Here is a 21,299-nt window from a genome sequence, read left to right on the forward strand (position 1 = left end):
TAATAATTTTTTTAAGTAGGTTCGACGCCCAACGTACAGCTTAAACTCACCACACTGAGATCAAAAGTCGCAACTCTACCAACTGAGCCAGCCAGGTGCCCCTTCATCCTAATTTTAAAGATACAGAGAATGATATTCAAAAGTGACTCAAAGTCTCCAGTGGGATTCAAACTCAGGTCTGCTGGCTCCCAAGCCTATGCTTTTAACTATCACATTTTACTTATGGATTAAATATATGTGTTTTAAGATGAGGAAGATGCCAGTGGGCTTAAAATATCCAGCCAAATGCCAGTAATCCTACTGACGTATTCTGAGAGCTCTACTTCTAGCCCCTCAATAGGCATTACGGCATCTCAACACCATAAAGCACACGGCAGTGCTTTGCTATTTAAGATCTCCTGAAGGGGAGCCTGGGTGGCTCAGTTGGTTGAGCGGCCGACTTCACCTCAGGTCGTGATCTCTCGGTCCGTGAGTTCAAGCCTCAAATCAGGCTCTGTGCTGACAGCTCAGAGCCTGGAGCCTGTTTCGGATTTTGTGTCTCCCTCTCTCTGACGTTCCCCTCTTCATGCTCTGTCTCTCCCTGTCTCAAAAATAAATAAAACGTTAAAAAAAAAAATTCAAGATCTCCTGAAAATTTTGCTTTCCTTCATCCAAATTAACCATGTCAAGTTTATTTTACCCACTTCCGATGGATCCGGGGCTCAGTTGACCCTGCTAAGATCTGAAATTCCAGTTTTCGAGCATTTCAAGGATTTCAAATATAGCACACAGAATATTTTGTTTTCTAGCTAGGACATCAAAACAAAATACAACACCTTCCTTTAAAAAAGAAATCTATTGGGGCACCTGGGTGGCTCAGTCAGTTGAGCGTCCGACTTTGGCTCAGGTCATGATCTCGCAGCTTGTGAGTTCGAGACCTGCCTCGGGCTCTGTGCTGACAGCTCAGAGCCTGGAGCCTGCTTCGGATTCTGTGTCTCCCTCTGTCTCTGCCCCTCCCCCGTTGGCATTCTGTCCCTCTCTCAAAAATAAACAAACATTAAAAAAAAAAAACTTTAAACAAATTTTTAAAAAGAAATCTATTTTCTTTCTGAAATTGAAAGAGCATTTTGCTGTTAAGAAAAAAAAAGACATCAAGAAAGAGTAGCTTATTTTGCTTTAATATCCCAAAATATTTGTGTGACTGGGACTATGTTGCAAACCACGGCAGAAATCTGTAGACAAGTACGTCTCACTCTGAGGAAAGAACTGACTGGAGAGAAGGCACCAGAAATTGCATTTTGCTGGATCACATGTAAACAGTTAATGGGGAAAGAATTCACGGAAGAGAACAAAAGCTGCAGTGTCCTGTTGTTGGTACATCCTAAGGATGAGAAATGGCCTCACTAGCTGATGCTCAACCTCCATCTCACATTGTAGTCAACAGAAGCTGGTGCTAGGGAGACAAATACCCACACAGCAGCAGGGCCTAAGGGCACAAAAAGGAGGTGGCGTTAGCATAAGCCCCTGGGTCCTCTTTTCCTCTTTCCCACAAATGGCAGTGTTGCACTAATGTGCCATTCATCAACAACTGGTTAGTGGAAAAAACGAATCCTAAAAAGCCTGGGTGAATACGCTTTGCTTCTGTCCGTGCTCTTCAATCAGATGACTTGGAGGGTCCGGGGTGGAGGGACGTACCGCATCTGGCCTGTCTTCTTAGGTGATAACAGTGGGTGCAGTGCGTCCCGTCCTTTCTTGGAGTTGGGACACCTTCAGAGCAATGGAAATAAGGGGAGCCAACATGACCTGAGGGAGACACAAGGAGAAACTTTTCCATTACTTTCTCTAGACACAGATCCCTAGCTCCAGCCCTCAGATTACCTCCAAGACCCACAAGTCTGACGGCCTACTCCCTACTCCCACATCCCAAAGACTCTGCAAGTCTAAGCACAAAGATGTGTCTTTCCCCTAAAACCTGCTTCCAGCATCCCTATCTCAATGACTTAACACCACAGTCCATCAAATAAAGCCAATGAACAGCTAAGAGTTACTCTTGACCCCTTCTTCTCCCACATTCCCCTTCTCCAATCTATCAGGAAGCCTATGTGACTTTTACCTTCTAAGTATCTTTCAATGGCCGCCATTTCTCTCCACCTCTCCCAGGGCCACAGATCTTTCTAAATCAATGTTCTCTTTCTTACCTGGAACAATGGTGCTTCTGCTTCCATTTCTGCATCCTCTAATTTGTTTCCTACACTGTACCCAAAGAGATCTTTTCAAAATGCAACAACACTACCCTCCCATCTACCTCTCACTTGTGGGGGGGGGGGGGTGGCAGAGGGAGAAGAGAATTTTACTGTTACAGAATAATATAAATATCTTATAAATATTATTTATAAATATAAATATTATTCAATATTTTTTAAATTAAAAAATATATTTATCTAGCTAAACTGCCCATTTTACAGATGAGGAAACTGATATCCAAAAAGATGAAGCGATTTCATCAAATGACTCAAGGGCAGAGCCAACAGTAGTTCATTTCCTACTGCCTACTGTTGCTTTCCCTAATCTTAATTTCCACCAACTCATTATTCCTGGGTGAAGGCAACAGAAGCAACTTCACATGCTGACCACACTACTTGCCATTCCCCCTGGGGCTCCCACAGTCCCAGAAAGTGTTGAGGCTGATGCCCAGCAGCTCCAGATTAAGGAAGGCATCTCCTGGCTGGAACAGTGGTACACCTAGGTATTGTGAGCACCTTATACCCTTCAGAGCCTCCCACCTCCCTCCCACTTCCCTCCTACCCCCTGAAGACTATGGTTCAAAGAAACTGATCTTTCATTCATTCTTTGTACCGACCATGTGTCAGGTATTAAGACAAAGAAAACAATTTCCTTCTTTCTTTCCTTTTGCTCTGTCATTCTGTGGGTCTACAATATAGACACCATTGCCTCTGTTAAGTTTTAGGGATACCTATAGCACAACAGAGATCTGGCAGTGATTGAAACTGGAGTCTGGCCACTGTAAAAAATATAAAAGTGAAGCATCCTCTCACCTCCCTCCTTTTGTAATAACAACAACTATCAGAGCCACGGTTTCTCAAAAGCTGATCCTATGTGCCAGGCACAGTATTTATAATTTTGCATCCCTTACCTCCTTAAATCACTATAATGACCCTATGAGGCAGGTAGGATTCTACCAGGAAACCAAAGCTCAGAGCACTGAAATAACTTGCCCACAGACACACAGCTACTCAGGCGGCAGGAACTGAATTTAAAACAAGATCTTTCTAACTCCAAAACTTATGCTCAAAACCGCTATGCCAAGGTTTTCCAAATGAGCTTCCTAGGATTTTAATTAGGTGTCAGAGGAAAAAAGGCTTTGTGGAAAAATAAGCATGGTGAGATGCCACTTAAATAGGTGTCTTCACCATAAGCTTTCTCAGAGCCCTTAAGGCACACTGTGTATTATGTAAGGAAGGGCTTAATGTACCACAGCACTTCCTAAAAATTTTGGCTATGGAACTCTGGTTGGGGGAGCATTTGTCAAGACCAGTGCATGAGGAACAAATGAGGTGAAAGTCCCCTGTGTGCCAGTGCCCCCCCCCCCCCGCTTGGCTCCTCCCCTTGGGTGGCTGTCCTCCAAGTTCTCTGCCCCACCCCTGGCCCCAGAGTCCCTCCTCACTCTGACATACTTCTGGAGACTCTTCAGGTAGGGCTGGGAGCCCAAACCACCAGGCTGCAAGTCTGCAGGTTCTTCCATAAAGACCTTTATTTCTGGGTCATGAAACTGTCTGCCCCACCACCTAGCGTGTGCTCTGCCAGAACAGGCAATGAGACCAAGCAAAGTGGCAAATGACCAGTGACAGATCAGAACATTGGAGGAGGGGCTGATTTGAAGATTAGTTGTCCTGAATCTGCTGCTTACTGGGCATGTAACCCTATTAACTGCCACTTAACCTTTCTCTGCCTGTTTCTTTATCTGTAGTAGGGGTAATAATAGCGTCTACCTCATTTGAGACTTAAATGAATCAATCCAGTTGGGTAATGGGTTTAGAACAGAGCATGGCAAATAGAAAGTACTGACGTAACTGTTAGCTAGGACTGCTGTTAGGGTGTACTGAAGGAGACATGGAGAAAAGTGAGCACACGTGTTTGGTCATTTGAGAAATGGGTTGTGATGACACAGACTCAGCGCAACCTCTATCATTCCCTCCAACAGAAAGAAGTAGCCTGGGCACAAGGCTTGGGCATTACCTGGGGGTCCTGGTAGATCTTGGCAATGTCCTTCTCATAGCTGTCGATATATAGTCGAACGGTGGCCCCTGCACTCCCAGTGCCGCTCAGTCGAAAGATGATGCGAGAACCATCTGCAAAAATGAGCCGCAAGCCCTGGAGAAGAAAAGCAGAGATGTCTTCCCCACATGCTGGAAGGGAAACTGAAGGCTGGCAAATTACAAGGGGTTCATTTTGGAGATCTAATTTCACCCATTCGTGATCAATTGGAGGATTAGATTCTTGATAAATGGCAGCAGCTAAGCCCCGTGAGTCTGCCTTGGTCAGCCTGTCACTGCATCCAGCCAAAGGGGGCTGAGCTCATCAGGGGTGGGGGGTAGAAGCATTCCCAGGGTCAGTGGGAAACCTGACCCGGGGCGCAGGGATGCTGGATGACACAGGCCTGCCCTCCCCACCTCTCCCCACTTCCCTGTAATTTATGGACTAACCATTCCAGTTTGAAGCCTGATAAATAAGTAAACAAATAAGCCACTAGATGCAGAAATCTGATCCCCAGATCAGGAGGAAAACATGGACAGAATGGGCTGAAACCAGAGCAGATGAGATTCCAGACAGATGAGAGGAAGAACTCTTTGCAAAATACTGATGGAGAATCTCAAAGAGAGAACAGGAGGCCCAAATGGCAGAAGCCGGCTCCTCCCAACCTATCAAGCAGGATCCTGTGATCAATCTCCCCACCCATGACTGAGGACTCAAAGCCCGGTCCATGTTGGCGCCATGCCAGAGCCAAGTCCCTGACCCCCTCCTGCCCTCTTTCCCCACCCTGGCAGTGTCTCTCGTCCTCAACAATCTTCTTGCTTCAGGGGACCTGAGGTTGAAGACTCGGGTAGATCCTCTGTGGCGAGAGGTAGGAAGGTTTGGCAAGACAGCTATCTGAGAACTCTCTAGTCTTTGTGAGCCTGTCATTCTCCCATACTGGACCCAGAGTTCTCACAGGGGCTGAAAAGGCATAGGGAAGAAAGCCCACTGTGCTCATATTTTGAGGATGGGAGACTCCTGGCACTGAGGGCCACTGTGACCATGTTCCATCCACCCATCCACTATCTGCTCTCCAGAAAGGCACTAAATCAATCCTGCAGTGCATCTCCTTCAAAGCTGTCAGATGCCTTGACAAGGACCAGGCCAAACATCTGGGTCTGTCAGGAAAAAGCAAACTGGGGAGCTGTAACAGAATGTTCACCTCCTTTATTATCTCTGCTTCTCAATTATTAGTGGGAAGTCCATCCTGTGACAATAGTAGAACCAGAGGAAACAGGACCCCAGGCCCTAAGTGTTTGTGAGAAGCCTTGAGAAGGGCTGACCTAGCCTGCAGCCTTGGGTCCCTGGCACCCACTGAGGGAAACCCTAACAGCTCTGTCTCCATCCAGACACAGCCCAGGCTCTCAACTGTGATTATCTCGATGAGCACTGCTGTGTTAGGGTTGGCTGCGTGTCACATGCTATGGGTAGTAATAGTTAACATTTCTAAGTCTGGAATGCCTCGTCATTTTTTTTTCTTCTTTTTTTAGAAACTAGAACATACCATAGGAACGTCTATGATAACGACACTCTTGCGGCTGGCATTGTGCTATCATCTCTTGAGAGAAAAAGGGATTGATACCTAAGACAGTTGTTCACCTTTTCACCTTTAGATTCTAGAGCTTCTTTCTGCACACGCCTTCAACACAATGCCTTACGTGGGATTCTGGAGGCTGTAAAAATCCCTCTGGAGCTGAGGCTAAGAATCCCAGGAGGAGGGCATAGGGAAGCGCATAGAACCAGGGCAAAACCCATTTCCCTACGAATATGTTTGCATGTTGTGTGTGACCCAGCAGAGAACTGTCAACCCCAGGAAAACAAGGCAGCAAAGGAGAAATGATCGAGGGGCTTTTTTCCTTTTTCTCGTGAGATTTCATAGATGAGGCTCTGAGGCCTCTCCCCCAATTCACATAAATCTGCTCCTACCTGATTCCTTGAAATGCTTCCATCCACTGGATCACTGTATTCAAAGTTGTCAATTTTCTCCACAGTGTAAACTTTATCACCCACTGGGAACTGTTTCCCCACGAAGGAGCGATCAGATATCAGGGCCTCCAAGTCCTTCATCATTTTGTTGGCACCCTCAGCTTCCACCTCCTCATAGTCATACCTGCAAGAAGTCACAAAGGCGGGGCCCCAGACTGACTTCAGATCACACTAAGTAGATTACCACTTTCTTCATCATTTGTTTGGCTGTCCCCCCAAAACCACCTAACTTCAGAAGAAGCTGGCAAAAGGCTGACCTTGTTCGTCTCTGGGGAGGGAGCAGGTCGGGGATGAAAGGAAGGCTTTGCAGGATTTCAGGAAAGGGTTAGGAGCTTCTGAATAAGCAGAAGACTCCCATCTTGGCTTTTGTACAGAATAAGCTCTCAGAAGCTTCAAAGAAAGGCTTTTGAGAGATTCTATCTAACATTTAATCACCACATCCTGAGGAGGTAGAATTAAATGCAATGTTATCTCTAGAGAACTCTGCATCAAGGAGCATATGACTCAGGCACTTCCCTTCCAAACTCCTAGAGCTTCTTTGGGATAAATGCTGGGCCAGCTCCCAGTCTGGGACCTGCCTGAGGCTGCTGAGATTTTGGCCAAGGAGAGTTCCAGTCTCCACAGGAGCTTCCTAAAGTAAGGCCAAGTTTTCACTGACCAGATGGAAGGAGTCAAACCCTAACTCTTTACATCTGAAACACCTCTGTCCTTTCAGTGAAGGTGGATTCTGGTCCAAAGTGCTTTGGCTTCATCCCCACAGAGGAGGCCTGGTGTGGACACAAAAGGGTCAAAGCAAAAAAAAAAAAAAAAAAAAAAAAAAAAAAATCACAAAAGAAATTCTATAACTGTTATTATTACTCCAAGAATTGTTCTGGACTTCTTTCTTATGAGGTTAAAGACTCTTACAGGTGGATTTTCTTGACCTAGTAGCACACACCCTCTTGAGAGAGTTATTTTTTAGAGGCTCAAGACAGCAGAGTCTATATTTATTTGTGATAGTGAAACAAATATGATATGTGTAAGATGACACCTCTGAGACATGAGAAATACTGGGGAATTAAGGCCAACCTGTTCTGGCTCCAGATTCTATGAATCAAGGACAAGAGTCTCCTTAATCTTGAAGTCAGCTCTTTCCCCTAGTTAAAATGATAAACAGCAAGAAATTACAGCCAGGTGTTTGTGCTTTACATCTGTGACCTTTGGGCGTTTGAGGGAAGTGTTCTATAAATCCTAGGCACAGAGGGGTATAATGGAAAGAATCTGGGCTTTGGCCATAGAGCATGCGATGAATCTAGCCCCTATCGGTTACTAACTGTACAGCTATGGGCAAGTTGCTTCATCCCTGAGAATCTCAGTTGCCTTATCAAGAACGGCTGTGAGGCTGATACGAAACAATGCAACTGAGGCGCCTGGCACTTTTGTTAAATAAATGAGGGTACAGTGGAGTCTTAATTAACCATAAATGCAGGTTCTAGGGACTTTATTTGAAATACTTATATAGCAATTATTTGACATTGATAAAAATATGTTAAAATGGTTTTTAGATGGAGACTTTTAACTGGTTCAAGAGTGACCCCTTCCTTCTCCAAACAAACCCTCCTAATCTTATTCTACTCTGGCTACTATTCACTTGTTAACTCATCCATTTATTTATTCAAAGCATATTTACAGGGGCACCCAGGTGGCTCAGGCCATTAAGTGTCCAACTTTGGCTCAGGTCATGATTTTGCAGTTCATAGGTTGGAGCCCTGCATCGGGCTCTGTGCTGACAGCTCAGAGCCTGGAGCCTGCTTTAGATTCTGTGTCTGCCTTTCTCTCTGCCTTTCCCCTGCTTGTACTCTGTCTCTCTCAAAAATAAATAAACATTAAAAAAAAAACTCAAAGCGTATTGACAGTGTCACTACAAGTGAGGTGTTTGGTGATACCATGAAGAACAAAAACAGAGATGGTCCTGTCTACATGACACTCTAGGCTCTAGAGAGTTCATAACTGCCATTCTGAATTACCACGTTTTTCCGGTTGTTAGAAAGTAGAGATTCTTGCCTTGGTTTCCAGGTACTGTTCCAGTACCACGTGACAGCTATTGCTTATACCTTCCTCAAACAAATAACTTTAGGAAGACAGCAATGAACTTCTCCAAAGTTGATACAGGGATTCTGATTAAGGACGCTGAATTGCTTAAGGTTAAATTCTTACTGACTATCCAGAGATCGTGGACTATTCAATCCGTGACATATTTTTTAAATTCTCCAATTTAACTCACCTATTTTATAGAAAAGGCAACTGAGGTCCAAAGAAACTATATCTTTGCATTTCTTACATAAACAATTCATCTACTCTCCTTTTTCTCGTATTTCCTATGTAGGAAATATGAGAAATTCTAGGAAAAATTTTGTTAGATTTTTACACTTACCAGGGGAAGGCAAATTGGAATTAGTGAAAAGCACTACTCAAAAAAAAAAAAAAAAATTAATGTTTTTTAAAACACAGAAGTGTGCATGGCAAAGAGGAATTACTAAGTATTCAAAGTATTTTGTTCACTGCTGAATCCCCAGTGCCTGGAGGAAAGTAGGTACACAGTCAATATTTATTGAATCAATGAAAGAAGTATTGACAGGTATGCAACCTTTGGGGACCTATTTTAATGAGTCAGAAAAGTTGATTTAGACTAGGCATAATTGTTTCCATAATTTCAGAAAAATAAAGTTTCCATACTTTGAGTGCCCCAGAGTTTATAAAACACTTTCTGACTCCTATTTCATTTAACCTACTCAATGGCAGACTGTTATTTCCATTTCTACAAACGAAAGAAATGAGTACAGTTTTCTGTTAGAGAGAGGCTAAGTGACTTCCCATTGCACTAAGGGGCAGAAATAAAATTCTAATCCGTTCTTCTGAATTCAAATTCAATGCAATTATCATGTCTACCTACAGGTACATTTAAATTTTTTTTTAATTTTTAAAAATTTTTAAAAACTCTTTAGAGAGAGAGAGAGCATGCATGAGTAGGGGAGAGGGGCAGAGGGGGAGAAAGAGAAACTTAAGCAGGCTCCACACTCAGCACACAGCCTGACACAGGCCTCGATCCTATAACACTGGGATCATGACCTGAGCCAAAATCAAGAGTCAGACGCTCAACTGTCTGAGCCACCCAGGCACCCCATACCTGCAGGTACATTTAAAAGGCTTAGAAAACATTCTTTTGAATATGTTAATTAAATTTTTTAAGTCTCATTCTTTATGGCTAACATAAAAGATGTAATTTCTTTGGACCCTGACTGAATTATTTTAAAGTCCTTCAATTTGCAGAGGCTGGATGAACTAGGGTTTTATTATCACTTGAGACAGGAAAAAATTTGTACACATGAGAATTCTCTCCACCCACTTCCCCACCCTACCTCTGTACTCCAGCCAGGCTGTGACTTACCTGGTGAAGAAATTCCGGCCATACTTTTGCCAGTGATCCTTAAGAATGTCCTCCACACTCTGTTTGCGGGTGGCTAGAATGGAGAGCCAAGCAAGGACAGCCCAGAGTCCATCTTTCTCACGGATGTGGTCAGAACCTGGTGGGAGGACAGCAAACAGCTGTGAGAAACGTGATTTCTCTAAAACATTTGGGAACGAACTCAATAATAAACATGTAGACCGAACCAAAACAGTCACACAACTTTACTGAGGAACTTGAATACATACTGAACAAAGTAACATAATATTGAAAAGAAGATGATGCTTCCCAAAGTAATTTAGATATTTACAGCAAATGCCAATAAATATGTCAGCGGAATAGTTGGTAGAATTTGATGTATCATTTATAAAGTATGAATGTGAGCAGAAAAAAAAATCTTAAACAAATAATGGAAGAACATGGCCATTATAGATATTCAATAATTAAAAGTCTGGTAGCTTAATGGAACAAAAGAAAGTATTTAGAAAGAGACCCATACACATATGCGACTTGAATATATGATAAAGGTATCACTTCAAGTCTGTAGGAAAAGAATGGATTACTTTTTAAATAATATTTAGGTAACTAAACAGTTGGGGAAAAATTCAGTTTTTTCCCCTATACAACACTATACCAAAAATATTTCCAAATGGATTAGATATTCAAATACAAAATTTGAAAAGCTTTAGGGGTGCTTGGGGGGGCTAGGTCAGTTAAGCGTCCAACTCTTGGTTTCAGCTCAGGTCATGATCCCAGAGTCATGGGATTGAGCCCGCATTGAGGTTCTACACTTAAGCATGGAGCTTGCTTAAGATTCTCTCCCTCCCTCTGCCCCTCTCCCCCACTCATGTTCTCTCTCAAAAAAACTTGAAAACCTTTAAATCCTAGAAGATACATATATACATACATATATATATATATATATATATATATAAAGATACATAGAGATATAGATATAAATATATAATGTAAATAATATAAAATATATATAATATATTTTAAAGTCTTAGGGATAGCAAATACAGGTAAATTCAGAATTCATAAAGGAAAAAAAATCTACAGTCTACTAAAAAAAATTACCATTTCAGGGGCACCTGGGTGGCTCAGTCAGTTAAGTGTCTGACTCTTGATTTTGGCTCAGGTCTTTATCTCACAGTTTGTGAGATCAAGCCTCACACAGGGTTTTGCACTGACAGCCCAGAGCCTCCTTGGGATTCTCTCTCTCCCTCTCTCTCTGCCCTTCCCCAGCTCGTGTGTGCACGCATGCATGCTCCCTCCCTCTCTCTCTCTCTGAAAATACATACATACATACATACAGTTTTTAAAGTTGCCATTTCTATCAGCAAAATCACTATAGATAAAAGCAAAAGGCCATTGGCAAACTTAAAAAAAAACACATTTGCAATATAAAATAGATGTTTAATACATTCAATATAGAAAAAAAATTATATATTAACAAGAAAAAAGTAAAACCTCAATAGAAATACAGACCAAGGATATAAATAAACAATTCACCATAAATACAGGTACCCAATCACATAAGAAGCTAGCATTAATTTTTAAAAAAAATAAATTAAAATTAAAACCACAATGAGAAACTGCTGCTTGCTTGGCAAATGCCACAGATTTCAAAATGAGAATACCTAGTATCAGGTGACGTTTAAGGGAAATGGGATTCCAGCATGCTGCTACAGGGAAAGGTACAATCTTCTGGAGAGCAATTTGGCAAAAAGTATCAAAGCCTTAAAAATGGACCTACTTTGGATCCAACAACTCCAATCTAGGACATCTTTCTTTAACCAACAGAGATTTGGTTAAATCAACTGTGGCACATCTGTCCCCTTCTGAGGTACTTGCTAAAATCTTCTGAAACCAACAAGTTGTTTCCTCTGTATGTGTTCTGGAGACCCTTTCCAAGAGCCCGATGTGGGACACAAGTCTCCTTTTTAGCCTTTAACTTCCTTATTCTAAAACAAAACAAACCAAAACAAAACAAAACACCACTCATAGATATTAAGTGCTACTTTCTGACTTCTGAATAGGACTCAATACAATCCCTCTCTGATGGTGCTTTGCATATTATCATGCCTTGAATTCTTTATGTGCCTGTCTGTCCTTGATTTGCCACTGAGGCTTATTCTTCTTAAAAAGTCAGAGTATCTCACAATGCTAACTATGTAGTAGGCATGAATATCCTGCCCCTTTTCATCCTTTTAGACTCAACTCAAATGTCCTCTCCTCTCTGGGACTAGTTCCCAGCTTCCCTAGGCAGTTATGAGCTACTTTCTCTTTCTTCTCCTATTATAGCGACCTGCTCAAAACCTCTGCTGTGGGACATACTCCTTGCTAATCTATTTATGAGCCTTTCACCCCACTTTTCCTGTATATCCTAGAGACATCTCTTATTTATCCTTAAAACTAAGTCTGGTGACTAGCACAGCACATGGAATAGGTAAATAACTGTGAAGGAGTGCATGAATGAGTTAATTAATTAATCTACTCCAATACTTTCTCTTTCTCCTTTTGGATCATAAAAACACACAACTTTTTTTTTTTCCCCAAAAGACCTTCTCTTCAATAAGATAACCACTTTTAGAAACAATAGTTCTCAGAAGCTGGATGCTGACAAAACCAGAGATACTAGGCAATACTTTTAGCGCTTTATGTAACAAATTTTTCGTTTACCTAATTTTATTATCTATGGACTTTTATTCGCCTGTATTGCTATTTCAAGGAACAGAAATTAGCTCTCTGGCCCTCACAGCATTTGCAAATGATGTTATGGTAATTGCTCACCCTGAGCAGCAAGATTTTGGCAGCTTCCCCTATACATTTAGAATTCGTGACAAAAGTATACAGCTTTGCAATTATTTGTCTGTGCTTCCAGGGGGTATTTTTCTTCCTTCCTTTTCTTTTCCTTATTTATTTAGTTATTTATTTAGGCTAGCCTAAAAGCATAGGGTTCCTTTGTGCTTTTCCTGTTCTAAGTAAATAAAATAAAATAAAATCTAAAAATCTTACCCAACTCTTTAGTTATTTGGAGATAACTAAATGACATACCTAATATTATGAACAAAATACCTGCCTTTGATAATATACACAATTATTGTATTCCATTTGCACGCTCCCTGGTCTTTCTGGAAATTCTGACTACTCTCATTAATCACATTTATCTAATCAAAACTCTAGGTAACTCTATGGGGTGCCTGGGTGGCTCAGTCAGTTAAGTGTCCGACTTCAGCTCAGGTCATAATCTCACAGTTCATGGATTCGAGCCCCACATCGAACTCTGTGCTGACAGCTCAGAGCCTGGAGCCTGATTCAGATTCTATGTCTCCCTCTCCGTCTCTGCCCCTCCCCCTCTGGCAATCTGTCTCTCTGTCTCTCAAAAATAAATACATGTTAAAAAAAAATTTTTTTTAACTACATAACTCTAAGTAACTCTAATGCTCAGAAAATCTGGGCACATTCATTTTCTTTAGGGTTCTAATGAATGATGACAAGCTCCTAGTGAAAAAAAAAAGACAATGATGTGTGGGTAGGTATGCAGGTGTGTGTGTTTCTAAAGCTGTTGCTTTTGCAGTCATGGAGGTTATATTTCAATGGAAAATGCTTTATATTTAAGAGTCACAAAACCAGAATCTGAAACACTGTTACTTATTAGCTGTTTGAATTTGAACAAGTCACATAACATTTCTGAGCCTCAGTTTCTTTGTACAATGGGGATAATGTCACCTTTCTCACACAATTGTAAGACTTTAGTGTGACAGAAAGTAGCACTGGTCTATGAACTGTTGAATACTATGTAAATAAATGCAAAATACCATCATGGATAAGGGAAAAGTAAAAAACTTTTGGGGAAAATGAATGCTTTCCACTACCTTACTAAGCTTTCAAAAATGTCCTTAACTACATACTGGTGAAGAAAATGGAATAGAACCCAATATGCTTTTTTCTCTGGGCAATGGGATCACAGTGTTTTTCTCTTCTTCCTTATCTAATTTTCCGATTATGAATGTGAGTTACTGGTATCATTTGTTTCATTTTTAAAAAAGTAAATGAAGTCAAGCTCCCACAATTGTGAGACAAGGGAAACACCACCGGCAAGCACCACTAGCCCTCGCTGACACAAAAGCAGTGGTGGGTCTCTTTGTATTTGGTCCAGCTCAGAGACCAACTGAGTGCATGGGAATTCTGCCCCTTCAGCATCTTCAAACACCTGTCACTTAACTTCAGCCTAATCAGCACCTTGTGATAAGTATAAATTCAGCTCAGTCAGAGCGGACTCCGGGTTTCGGCCAAGAAAAATGTCAACCCTTGCCGAGGGAGCCAAAAGCTAACAGTTTAGGATTAGGTTCCATCTACCAGTATAGGCATCTCAGGAGTGCTGAGCTCCTCCTGCTTCTGGCTGGTGACGGGTCTGAGGACGGGGAAGAGGCAAATAAAAAAGAGCTACGTGGAGTTGTCTGAAAACACATGCATCTGTCTCATGTCTCTCTTTATCTCTCTGCCCATCTTTATCTCCCCTTTGGTCTTCTAAACGCGCTATTTTCTCTGCCTGAAAATTTCCACTCCAAACATACCTATCAGCTTGGCTAACATCGCCTGCAATGACTTTCAACTTCCCCCCAAACCAGGATGCCCTTCTTGTTGCCCTTCACGCTCACCTCTAGTCTATCATACCTTGTCTGTTCTTACCCTACCTGGACTATGAGTTGTATCCCTAGTTGGTGCCTGGTACATAGCCAGTTCTCAGTAAGGATTTGCCCAAAGAATGGTCAGACCCCGTTGACTGGATGGGAGGTTCAGCAGACCTGCTCCATCTTGTCTTTTTTATGGCACAAATGAATTTACTCTGAAAGGGCTGCTAAGCAGCTCAGGAAGCCACTTCCAGATTGCTTGAGCCTTTGGGGGCTCTCCTCCAGCAGCCCACAGACTTTCCATTTAGCAAGTAACCCTCTTCTGCCTTGTGACTGTCCCTGGAACTATTTCCTTTGCGGGAATATAGTAAGTGCCTGACAGGCAGGAACTGTGTCTTAACCCAAACTCCATTTTATGCTCAACGAATATGAATCAGTGCCTATCATGTTCCAAGTCCAAGGAAAATACCAAGATGCATAAGACATGTTACCTGCCCTCACAAATAAGCACAGACATACAGGTGGGGGAAATAGACATGCAGGTAATAGTGTAACTGAGTTACTTATAATTAGGGCATCAGCCTAGTTTTAGTAGGGTACTTGATCTGGCAAATCTCCAGAGACAGGATGTTCTAACCTTTCCATGGGGACTTCACCTACAGGAAAATGTACTCCAGAGCTATGCAAATTAGAATATGCAGAGAACCAGACAGAAAATCAGATCTCCTTTACCACAGGTTGGTGCCCTGACTAAAAGCTCCCAGGGCACCCTGTACTTCACCTCTGATCACTCTGCACACTTGTAAGTACGTGGCCAGAGTCTGACTTCCTTCCCCAAATGCAGACTTTTCAGAGCCCTGTACAAGGTCATGCTCGGCATTGTGACCCTTTAGCCTAACTCAGTATCTGGTTCACAAAGATCAATAAACATCTGAGGAATGAGCTGATGAAAAGAAGCACAAACATGAAAAACTCTTCATAAGAAATTAAAATTAAAAGAAATTTGCAAAGCAACGTACAATGTTGTACTTCTAGTTATCACTCCCATAGGATGTGTCATTGCTAGAACCTTTTAAAGAGGAAAGAGGAAAAAAATATTTCTAATCTCTAAACCTGGCCAGATCATAATTTACTGGCATATTTCCTTATGATACCAGGTTCATCTTCAGCTGGTTTCCTATCCCTGTTTCCCAAGCCCCCCATTTTCCTGAAGAGTTTCAAAAGCAGTGACATTCTATTCTATTTGGTGATTTCACTTTCTATTTCCTTCCCAGTTTCCGAACAAATTCAAGGTGGGACAGAACTGACCACTCTGCCCTCTGCCATTGTGTATAAACGTGCATATCATCATCCTCAGTTAGGAGGAAAAACAACTTTGCATCATGAGATCAACCAAAAACAATAGGTTGATGCTGTCTTCCGCTGGTGCCCATTTCTGAGTCCCTTTATCCCAGGTATTTGTAATGCTGATGACTGAGGAAGTGTTCTAGCCTCTGTGGCTATGATAATCGTGTGAGACAGCTGCTGTTTCTCCATCATGGACAGGCTAATATATGCTTGGTAACATTAGTAATATTATGGCTTGTGCTCTGAAATGCTGGTGGCTTGTTTTATTTGGTGAGCCAGTTCTTCTGAACTCCTTCGTGCCTCTTTGCAAGCAAACCTCTTTTCTTTTATAAGAGCTCATCTGTTCTCACAAAGACCTTGGGTCCCCGACTCTGGGCTATGGAGTGGGAATGGTGTTAAGTTCCCACAAGAGTGACAGACTGCTTCAAGAGGTAAGGTGAAGATTCCCCACTGAGGTGGGTGTTTAAGCAGAAGAGAACCGACTGCCAGTTATGATTCCAACAGATAGGAAATCACATTGGATAGCTTTTGAAGTCTTTTCATGTCCACCTCCAGGATTCTGTTTGTCTAAATGGAGGATGCCAAGTGAATTATGTGCTCAGTCACTCATTTATTCAACAAGTGTTTGCTGAGTGCCTATTCCATGCTAGCCTTTATAGGAGGCTCTGGGGATATGATGGGCAATAAGACACATGTAATTCCTGTCTTCATGGAACTTACAGTCTAGTGGAGCCTAGATATTAATCAAGTAATTGTAAATATTTTTAAAGATTACAGCTGCAATACGTGCAACAAAGGAGAGAAATGTGTAGTGCCATGAGAGCCAATAAGAAGGGGTTGTGACCCACAATGGAAGGTTAGGGAGGCTTTCCTAAGAAATTGCCTCTGCTCTCGCCTGGAAAAACAAAAATAAATGACCCTGTACTCAATGAAGCTACAGAATTTAAACACTGCAAAGCTTGTATAATCACTAATGTCCACCCTGAGAAACTCTGTAAAGAAACTGCTGGAAGCATTCACCAGAGAGGGACTAGCAGGTGGAAATTAACTCCTTTATAAACAAGGAGATCAGAAGTTCAGTTAAATAACTTCAGCTGCCACTCATTCACAGCAGTGGAGACCCATAGCTATGCAGGTTGGTTTTTAAAAGTTTATCTCAGAAACATTACAATTTTCTTTATTTCAAAGAGAAAGAGAGTTTGTGGATTATTTTCATGATGCATTCTCTCTTTGCAAAAAAAAGATATCAAAGAGAAGATAAAATCACAGTTGGCCCTTAGCATTTGAATGGGTTAATAAATAAATAAACGAACAAGCTTTAGGAAGAAATCATTTACAGTCTAATGTGTTCAAAGAAATCAATCCCTCAAAGGTAACATGAAAGACGAATTTTCTTGACAAATTCTCCTGAGTGAAAACTTAAAGAGGTTTAATTATCTACATTATATGAGCTAAATAGTATTATGAAATGACCTGAAAGCTAATATAAATGAAAGTTGTTTCCAAAAAAAAAGGCCAGGGCCCAGTTCTCTAGAAATAATCATCCTACTCTAATCTTTATTTGTCAGTTAGGTCACACATGGATTTGGGCTCAGTTCTGGACATAATGTAAGAGAGGCGCTCGTGAACTTGGAAGCATCTAGAAGCTGGTGCTGGGTATGTAAACAATGTGAAATGAGGAACGACCAGGGGAACTGAGGATGGGTGACTTGGAGAGGAAAGGACCAGCAAGCTGCCTTCCAGTACGTGCAGCCCTGTCACATGAGAAAAGCCACTTGTGCTATGCTGTCTCCAGGTTTGTTCCCAGCCACTCTATATCAGGGACTCCTACGTGGGTCCAGGGCTCAGACCTACCTTGCCCAGTGCTTCCCACATGGGTCTGTGGGGCAAGATGTTACTGGATATACCACAGAGAGAGAGACAGAGAGAGAGAGGGAGAGAGAGATGCAGCTAACTATGTTTAGGTAAAACTGTACAAACAGGATTCCTTATAGTAGAATGTTTTGGAATCTTCAAATGTTAATATCATTATGAATATCCAAGACAGAGCTGCATTCCAAGTTTTCCAATCTCTGTTGAACTCAGAGCCCTCTCATGAAATTAGTAACCTTCCACATAGCCCAACACCCTGGAAACCCTTGTTCTAAACTTTTTTCACTTTCACAATGCTCAGCACTGGTATAGGTACAGGGTGTTAGGAAACCAAAGGTTAAGACGTGGTCCCTGCCTTCAAAGACACCTTCAACCATAAAGAAGAATGGCTGAAAGCAAGCCTGCACTTGATAACACTGGGTGGGAATTTCACAGAATAAGACCACCTCACAGGTTCATGGGCATTCATCTGGTATCCCATGGAGTAATGTGGCATCGTCCATATTTATGAAGTAGGAAAAACCTAGGCCAGTGGCCTTGATTTCTCTGACCAAAGATGTAGAACATAGTAAACCATCAAGTCTTCTCTGTGGACGGCTGTTCAACCCCAAGACTCATCCATCTTTCTTAATACCCTCCAATTCTATCAAGTCAATTCATTGCCAAGGAGCATTACCACTCCCTCAAGGATATTAAATTTCTTAGAACTTTGTAAATAGGTGTTTCAAATTTACCAGCTCATTCTATCTACTTACCCCAGGACTTGTAGGAAAAGAAATAAAATCAGCAATTTATTCTCTTTAACCCAGTATGAATTGCAACTCAATTGGAAGGCTTATAGAATGCCAGATTTTGATCTTTGCTTTGTTTTGGTACTGAAGGACCAAGAAGATTAGTCCTTTTGCTTCATAATGTTGCATAAAGAGACAGAGAGGAGAAGAAATGCAGCCAGTGAAGTACCTTGTAACCTGACTGGAGACCAACACTTGGAAAAGGGCCATAGGCCTGAATGGTGTTTAGAAAGGTGAGAAATTGATGTAGGTTGGATGAGGTAGTAGAGAAGGTCATGTAAGTGGGACTTCAGGATAATATTTGGACAGACAAAGAGGAGGAGGGAGAGCACAAAAAGTGGGGTCTAAGGGTTTTGAAACATCCCCCAGCCTACCACACTCCCCTTTTCCAACATACTACAATTTATGCAGACATCTTCATGGACAAGGACATATTTTTAATTTCTTGATCACCTAGCAACTTAGTTCCACCCTAATGATCTCCTCTCATTTAACCTTAATAAATCATAACTTGTTGCTATAGAAAACTCGGGCCCATTAAAGAGAAAGATTTAATGCCATGCTGACACCTCCTCTTACAGAAAGACGAAAAACTGACTCGCTGCACCATATTTCTTCCCAGAAATGAAAACATTTATAAAAGTTTCCTTGACCACGGAGGGAAGAAACACATGTTTATCACTCTGTTTAATCTCTACAGACTCAGTGACCATGCTGCCGGGGAGGCCCCCAAACTTCCTGTCACGGTGGATGTGATCCTCTGAAAGTAAAATTAGCCCTCCTCAGCTAAGCATGCTCACTGCTTTTCCAATGTGTACACTTCACCAGGGTTGTTATAAATAAATTGCATCTTGATTTAGGACACATCAGCTACCGTTGCTATTTCAGTCCTGCCTTAGCAAGTCTGTGCTTTCCCTGCAAGTAATGTTTACAGGAAAGAAAATGGTAGCGCAGGGCCACGCACTTACCGGTCCCAAAGCTCTCCTCCCCACAAAGGGACAGTTTGCTCGCATCCATCAAATTCCCAAAAAACTTCCAGCCAGTTGGGGTCTCATACAAAGCGATCTTTGTAGCATTAGCCACCCTTCAAAGGCATGAAATCAAAGTTACATCACAGCAGGACTGTTAGCTTAGCCACGTGAGGGATGGAAAATAGCAACCGTTATTGTAATCAAGGGTCCCATTTAGCATTGCTCAGAGGTACACATAATTCTAAGATTGGTGGAAAATCGTAGGAGAAAACTTGTGCACAATGGACTATTATATGTGGAATCAGAGGAGGGAGTAAAAGAGGAAGGAGAAAGAATTAATTCAGGTCACTAAGTTTAATATTTTAGAAGAAGCAACAGTAGCGAAATGTGCAAGCCTATTTTTTTAGGCTATTTAATGTTTTGGTTAGAGACTGCATCTATACCCATTCCATAAAGAACAAAAGAATGACGTTTTGATGCACTTATAATCACAGAATCATAGAATATTGCGTTTAGGGGGTCACCATTTTACAGAAAAGGAAACAGGGTCTAGGATGTTATGTGACCAGCCCAAGGTCACACAGCCAGGATGACCAATGGCCTGCTATTCAGGTGTCCCGTCAATGCTCCTTTCATTTCACCAGAGGCCCAGAAAGGACAGGGTGCAGTAGGTCTCCCATTTGTAGTGACTTCCCCACACTGTTCCTTGGTCCTCTCTCGCCTCTAACACATCTTTTACTCCTATATATCTGTAGACTATTTAAAACCTTTAAGTGATCTCTTTTTAAAAGATCCCTTTCCCTCTGAAAAGGAAGACTAATCTACATTTAATTCACTGTTTTAATAAGTTCTGCCTTCCAGAATGCTTGCCTTATTATTAGCAAAGTAATGTCATGTTTAGATTCTAACATCTGAGGAAAATTAAATCCATAATTTTGAAAGTGAAAGTACAATAAACCTTTACCTGGGTAATGAGATATTTCCATTGTGGTTCTATGTGTATTATCGATTTTTTCCAAAAATTAGAATTAAGCTGCTCTTGGATGACACAGACGTGATTTCAGGATCTGCTAGGTCTAATTACAACAGCCTGGCCGAGATCAGCTCACAACTTCAGATGCAGGATGTGGAGGCAGAAGCACCAGCCTCTAAATCTAGCTCTGACTTAGCTGTGGGGTCCTCAACAAGACAGCTAACCTCTCTGACCTTCAGGTCCCTCTTCTTTAGGGTAAGGATTGCTTTGTCTCTGTGTAGACTAGAAATCACTCTATGAATATTAGTCATTACCTTCTTCTTAGCTGAAGGGAAGTCAGCACTAATTCTGTAACACACACACATGCGTGCATGCACACACACACACACACACACACACACACACACACACACACTGGGAAACTACTACATGGCCCAGCTGGGCCAATTAGGAGCCACGGTTCTGGGTTCAAATCCTCACTCAGCCATTTACTAGCTGGGTGACTTTGAGCAAGTTACTTAATTTCTTTGTCCTTTTGTTTTCCCATCTGTAAAGCAGGGCTATAGATAAAATTGACCTCGTGAGGTTGTTCTGAGAATTAAATGACTTCAAACATAAAATACTTAGTGTCTCACACAAGGCAATGTTCAATAAATACTAGTTATTACTGTAAGAACCTAGATGTATCCATTCTGCTTTCTTCTCTGACCTTGACCTTTTATTCAGTCACTCATTCCTTACCCATTCATTCTGCAAACATTTGCTGGGCATCTAACATGTTCTAATTAACATTCTTCCTAGTCCTCATTTATTATTTCTTATATTTTTCAATTGTCTTAGATGTGATCTCGCAAGCCACCTTAAAGCCTTTGTAAATGAGGGGATATGTAATAAATAGATAAACAAATAAGCAAATCAGAGATATCAAGTGTTTATTGTCACTGGGTCCTTTCTTTCTCATGAAAACTGAATTTTCTTTAA

At 41.6% G+C, this 21,299-nt stretch overlaps 1 protein-coding gene across 2 annotated transcripts in view; it reads right to left on the reverse strand.

Moving 5' to 3' along the window:
• Window positions 1–1,136: 1,136 nt before the first annotated feature.
• PGM1 (phosphoglucomutase 1) overlaps window positions 1,137–21,299 on the reverse strand; it is a 62,350-nt gene continuing 42,187 nt past the window's right edge. For both annotated transcript variants that reach the window (XM_060625929.2, XM_060625927.2), the window contains exons 7-11: window positions 19,343–19,458; window positions 9,707–9,842; window positions 6,220–6,403; window positions 4,237–4,371; window positions 1,137–1,782 (exon numbers count right to left, since the gene is read on the reverse strand). In XM_060625929.2, coding sequence (XP_060481912.1) covers window positions 1,693–1,782; window positions 4,237–4,371; window positions 6,220–6,403; window positions 9,707–9,842; window positions 19,343–19,458 — 661 coding nt within the window. In that variant the 3' untranslated portion in view covers window positions 1,137–1,692. The remainder of the gene's footprint in view (window positions 1,783–4,236; window positions 4,372–6,219; window positions 6,404–9,706; window positions 9,843–19,342; window positions 19,459–21,299) is intronic.

The sequence above is a fragment of the Panthera onca genome, chromosome C1, assembly GCF_046562875.1.
Source record: "Panthera onca isolate mPanOnc1 chromosome C1, mPanOnc1 haplotype 2, whole genome shotgun sequence".
Taxonomy (NCBI): domain Eukaryota; kingdom Metazoa; phylum Chordata; class Mammalia; order Carnivora; family Felidae; genus Panthera; species Panthera onca.